Below are 5913 nucleotides of genomic sequence, written 5' to 3'. Positions count from 1 at the left end.
CCACACTCCGGCATCATCACCTGCCAACTCTAAGTATCAAGTAAAAAAACATTTAATAAATATTCCCCCCCCCAAAAAAACACATAGCCAGTATTCAAAATGGTGCGAAAAAAACAGCAACCAGTAAGACCTCCATAGGCTTACATGAGAACATTTCAACTTTATTTTTTTTCAGACAAATTCAAACCTGCACAAATATGAACATTAACAAATAACACTAACTACCCAAACATACGAGGTGCCCAGGCTCTCTGAACAAAACAATATAACTCAATCCAGATGTCTAAACAGGAGATCCTGAGGCCAACGCCCATCTAAAAGGATAACAGGTGATGTGTACCAAACACCAAATGTGAATCTCCAACCAAACAAAGCTGCTCCTGAAATGAAATCTAAAACATACCAAGTGCATATAATGAATAAGAATTAAAAAAAAAAAAAACAAGTATTGATCGCACTTGCAATGTCAGTAAAATTATTTATGTAAGATCACCAGCGACTGGATTAAAACCAGAAATGTTATTATGAATCTCCCTCAGTATAAAGTGAACATTGTACTGTGACTGTTTTGCCCCAAACAGATGAAATAAATCACCTTAATGTAAATAGTGACAGTTGTTTTCAAAGTGGATTAAAACTGCTTTTCACGTTTCTCCCCCCCATTATAAAAGTTGATTGATGAAGTGATGGGAATTGTAAACTGATGCCGTGATTGTCTTTGAGTGTGAACCCCTGGTAAAGTTGGATGGGGTGTGGTCACAGGGTGGGAGATGGTTTGAAATGTGTCACAAAGGATGATCAGTGTGCCATGCTCTGTGAAACTAACCCTGGAAAGTTTGGTTCAGTAATAATGATCAGGCATCCTTCATTTACCACCTCGACTGACACCCAATGGAATAAAAACAGCCCCCCAGAAAATAACGATAACATGAGTGCTTGAAATGAATGACAAATTAATTGGAATGGCCAAGTGCTGTTATGCCATATTAGACAAGTTAATTGAAATTTGAATGCAGAGAAGCAATTGGCCTGAAATTGAGTTATAGAAGCATACTCCAATGCTCAAACAACTAGATTGCGAGCCACTGCAGGTGCTTAAATAAATAAACCAAAAAAATGCAAAAAGTAAATACAACATAAAATATAAATAGGCACAATTTGTGAACTTAAAAGTCTTTTGTACCTTTTGTTTGGGGATAAATAACAAAAAGAAAACACAAAAAAGAGTGACAAACTTGAGCCCATATATTAGCTGGTCCAGTGAGGGTGTTTTGCTCTTCCTGTGCAATTGTTACTGTGATCCAAGTGGATTAAAAGCCGCCGATCACAGGTAAAACCTTACCAATTGTGGTTAAAGTGACTGTGATCAAACGCGTACATTAAAGTGGGGAGTTCCCAGTCTGGTGCTAAAATGGGTCTCAGAAATTGAGGTGAAAGGAAGGCATATTGAAAATCGGTCTGGGGAGATGCTCCTGGGTGTTCGGAACATCAACATGTCTGTCTGTCCATCCTGTCAGCACTGTAGCCTGTAGAAAGGGAGCAAAACACAAATAACCATGTTGCATACACATGGTCGTTCCCTCCTACAATCAGTATTAATCTATCAGTAGATACAAGAAGACAAATTGATTAATTAATGCTAGACATGACTGCAAAACAACATAGATGAAGGAGCAAAGTGGCATTGACTGCCAGGTGAAATGGAAACTAACAATATGCAGTGCCCCCACATCTAAATACTACACCATAAAGGGATGACGCCTCCATTGACACACCAATAGCTACTGCATCCCTCGCAGGATAGCACTTTTGTTTGTTTGGCTGGGGTTTTACCTGGCAGTAGGCTCTGAATCTGTAGACTACAGCACAGTCAACATAGTCTGGACTCCACAGTCCACAAAGCTCTAGAAAAGGGAGTAAAATCACAAAATGAGCTTCATAACAGAAACCTTAAAGAGAAGCTGCAATAACACAAGCTCCCAAAAACATAGCAAGTGCCACTAATTGTCCTGTACATCAGATGAAATAAAGGAATTCACTGTTGAATCATGTAGTTTATACTTTTAGATAGTGAACTTTAATTTTTGACTTTTAGATAAAGAAAGCATGGACCTTCTTGGAAAAAGGTGCAGCCTCACCCTTACCTTGGTTTACTCATTTACTTTTGCTTAATTTATAGATGCCTATGTGACAATGCTTAAGATATTGAATCCAATTGACACTAAATAATTGAGTGATTTGCCATGTTAAGAAAAGATCTGTTCTCAGGCATTTATTAGATTGTGACTCACAGAAAATTAGAAAAAGATCAAATCTGCTATTGTATGTTGAACTATCTCTTTAACCAAATCACATACATTTAGTTTAATCTATGTGATCTCCTCTTACTAATTAATGCAATACTTTTCACTTCCATTCATTGAGCCTCCCCAGAAACAGTTTGGAGCTCTTCTAGGGAGGCCCACCTCCCACTTTAAAAGCTAGCCAAAAAAACTGGCCAGATAGCACCATCTAGTGGGATTATCAAACACTGCAGTTTGTGAACTCTTCCTTCAAATACTACTGAAAAATCCAAAAACAAGTATTAGGTGAAACAGTGACCATCCTAGGAGTCTTTAATTTAATAAGATACTCACCAATTGATTAATACAACATTATTAATTTAACCTGATCAAGTGGATTTTGAAATTCTCTCAGGTGCATGCAGTGTTTTCAGGCCAACGGCCTTGTCATGTGAGGTTCTCACATGACAAGTGATCTGAGCTGCTTTGAAACTTAATTACACTGACATCTACTCTTATTCCCAGTAAATATAGAGTCACCTGATTGACAGGCTGTGTCCTCTGGTCCGCCGTCCATTGAGATGGAGTGTACTGCGTGTGCGGGAGAAGGACCAGTGGTCAAACAGAGGGCAACAGGGAACCCCGGACAGGTAAACAGAGGGATGTTGGGGGGTGTGTGTGTGTGTAGTCTGGAGTAGGCGGGCCTACAGGTGGTAGGCAGTAAACCAGGCTGAGGCCTTTGTTTCATATGTAGTAACATATGTGCAGTGTCTGGTAGACCCTACGTAGGATGCTGTTAAATAAATGCATGGGTGTGAGTGCATGTACCGGGTAGGCAAAGACATTCTGTGGGTAGTTCACTGGCATCTGTGGGACCATCACACCTCCTCCGAAGTTGGAATAGGAGTATGGCTGCAAAAGTGAAAACACATTCAATCACATAACAGAGATGTTTATGTAGCAGACAGTGTTCCAAAAGTCTTGATAGCTAGTATATATATGTGTGTGTGTGTTTTACCGGAGGGTAGGGGCTGCCTCCGTTGAGGATGGGTGAAGGTTGTGCCACACCACCTCCTACAGGTGAGCAGCAAGCACAGTAGAAGTACTGGGTGGGGCTCGTCCAATGAGCTGCGCCAGACCAGGATGGCATGGACCCTGGATGGGAGAAGAAGAAAAATAAAATGTGTATTTAGTGGAAACATATTTATTTTCACTGGGAACCGAACATTCAAATGAAGTTCCAAATGACATTAACGTACGCAAACTCCTTTCTTTCATGATTGCGGGGCCCAGCTTGAGTTTCCGGCCCTTAAAACTGATGTGTTCCTAACGAAAAGAAAATATGAACAGGAAAATCGTTACTCTCTAAAAAATAATAGGTTGGGAATTTCAGAGAAGGATGTCTACTCACCTCAATGATTGATGGAATGTTGACCTCCTCATTGAAGTACACAAAGCCATAACTAAGGACACACAAAATAACAATAATATTCTATTAAATATGGAAATAGAGCTCAGGACAAGTTAAAAAATATTCACAAATTCATTTATAGATAACCTAAAGGTTTACACATATACACTTGCAGATACATTAACAAACACATACATGAGCACTATAACAAGGAAATTCTAAACTCTAAATAATAACTTCAGGTCAAATTAATCAATTGCAGATAAATCAGATATGTTACTTATGTTTAAAAGATTTGCTTTAATGTTTAAGATGAACTCAAAATCAGTATTTTAACGAAGGCAAAAGTTTGCAACCTCACCTGAACATCTCTACACAGTAAAACTCACCCTTTGCAGATTCCTCCACGGTATGTGATAATTTTCACTTCCTTGACTACGCCATATTTTGCAAAGAAGTCGCGTATTTCATTTTCCTCCACCTGAAGGTTAAAAGGAGTTGAAGTGAAGGTTGTATTTTATTAGCTGACTTGATCACAATCACTCCATTATTAAGTGTAGAAGAAAAGCAAAGCCCTGCACTTGTGCAATGTCTCTATGTACAGTTCAAGAAACAACAAAACAGTGGTTTTCAACTTTTATTCATTACCCCAGAGACCAATTTGTGTACATATTATAATGTGTCGCTATGCAATTACATTGAAACTTTGATATTAAGTAGTATAAAACTTTGAAATGAATAAATTTTAAATGTGTGGGCAGCAAGCATGAAGGAAAGTACAGTATTTGAACCTGATAAATACTTAAAAGCACTCGGTTAATGCTAGTGGGTTAAGTTAGCAGCATGTGGGCACAACCAGTGCAACCCCCCACCTTCTAATATTTCTAGTGAGTAATCATTAAAAGTCTAAACTAATCCATCTTTTAAATGTATGTATTTCTAAACAGGCAGGTAGGGTCAGCTATGGCCTGGAAACTTGTGAAGTGAGTATTTAAATGAAGTCTAGCAGAAATTTGAAGTCTATCAAATCTTATTTCACACATCTGGGCCCAATTTTGTGTGCGATAAATACTCAACATAAAGAAGCAGTGTAAGTGTTAACTAAATAGGTCAGACTTTTACCTTTAAGTCTATCCCACCGACAAACAGTGCGTTGGGAGTCAGTCTTCCCTCAGGCAGGACGTATCCATTGGACAACTTCGAGGAGGATGAAGTTTGGCGTCTGCCCCTGGGCTTGTACACGTCCTAACATCCAATACAATTTTAATTCTTGAGTCACATGAAGAAAGTAAAACAGAGTCTGCAAGTTCACACTTTTCTACTCTCATCTATCACTGATCTATCACTGATCTATCACTGATCAATCACAATTAATTCTCAGGATCCGATGCAATGCTAAACAACCTCATGAGAATGAACTTGGACTTGTGCATTTTATGAATCTGGTGCTAACATCTCCATGTGCTGATCAGGCTAACCATTAAAATAAGAATAGGATTAAATCAACTTTACATCTATAAGAGCTCCCTTTACTTCCTCGTAATGCACATCTTCAGACATAACAATTCTGCAAAAAGTTAGCTTTTGGAAAGCTAGCTCAGATCTGAAAAGATGCTGCTGCAAAGTAACGAAAATAGCATCGACAAAAAAGTTGGCGGTAAACTGCGGCAACAAGTTGACATCAAAGTTGTTGCCTAACTTTGATGTAGCATAACCGCCTCACCCCGGCTAACGTTAGGCTAGCAGCTAGTGCGCCTTTTTCAGTTGGTGGCTAAGGGCGAAGTTAGCTAAAACCGACACAGCAATTAACGTGTTGATTGACAAGTCGGCGAATTCTTTCAGCCAAGCAAAGTGACTCCGTGACGGGCAGCGTAACAACACATCGATGTACACGCGACACGCTGGCTGGAACTTACCATTTCTAAAATCTTTAAAACGAATAAATTAGCCGATCAAGGTGGAAGGGAATGGCGCGGCGCTTCTTCTGCCCGACAACAACTACCTCACGTCGATCGAGACCACGCCCACACCGCGTGACTAATCCGTCCAATCAAATGCTAGATATATGATTTAAAGTTTTATCTAACTTTGCAGGTAAGTTCTGATCTAATCACTGTGTATAATTACACGGAGATATAGCAGTAAAACTGTCATGCTAAGAATTTACTTCCATAGTTTCTGCAGGGCATTTCATATTCCTGGGGGACATTTCAATCAGAC

The 5913-nt window shown here is 39.3% G+C and overlaps 1 protein-coding gene across 4 annotated transcripts; it reads right to left on the bottom strand.

Annotated features, from left to right (window-relative positions):
- Window positions 1-135: 135 nt before the first annotated feature.
- Window positions 136-5780, bottom strand: dazl (deleted in azoospermia-like). 4 transcript variants are annotated; one of them, XM_020090853.2, is made up of 10 exons: window positions 5610-5780; window positions 4816-4938; window positions 4083-4174; window positions 3694-3745; window positions 3542-3608; window positions 3301-3437; window positions 3111-3194; window positions 2823-2873; window positions 1834-1904; window positions 136-1526 (listed from the first exon to the last, which is right to left on the bottom strand). In XM_020090853.2, exons 1-9 carry the CDS (start codon window positions 5610-5612, stop codon window positions 1860-1862), a joined length of 654 nt encoding a protein of 217 aa, XP_019946412.1. In that variant the 5' UTR covers window positions 5613-5780; the 3' UTR covers window positions 136-1526; window positions 1834-1859. The 4 variants fall into 4 exon arrangements, with proteins under 4 accessions (XP_019946412.1, XP_019946411.1, XP_019946414.1 ...); XM_020090852.2 differs by lacking the exon at window positions 5610-5780 and adding an exon at window positions 5206-5508; XM_020090855.2 differs by lacking the exon at window positions 2823-2873 and having other exon boundaries at window positions 5610-5739.
- Between the last annotated feature and the right edge of the window lie 133 nt (window positions 5781-5913).

Source organism: Paralichthys olivaceus, chromosome 20 (assembly GCF_024713975.1).
Source record: "Paralichthys olivaceus isolate ysfri-2021 chromosome 20, ASM2471397v2, whole genome shotgun sequence".
NCBI lineage: Eukaryota > Metazoa > Chordata > Actinopteri > Pleuronectiformes > Paralichthyidae > Paralichthys > Paralichthys olivaceus.
This window is presented reverse-complemented; position numbering and strand designations above follow the sequence as displayed.

Excerpts from the sequence above, each read along its gene's own strand:
- dazl (XM_020090852.2), bottom strand. The coding sequence starts at position 5,253 with ATGTCTGAAGATGTGCATTACGAGGAAGTAAAGGGAGCTCTTATAGAT. Across the intron at positions 3,438-3,541 it reads CATGAAAGAAAGGAGTTTGC|GGTCCATGCCATCCTGGTCT; the intron begins GTACGTTAATGT and ends TCTCCCATCCAG. Across the intron at positions 2,874-3,110 it reads AGAATGTCTTTGCCTACCCG|TACACTCCATCTCAATGGAC; the intron begins GTACATGCACTC and ends CCGCACACGCAG.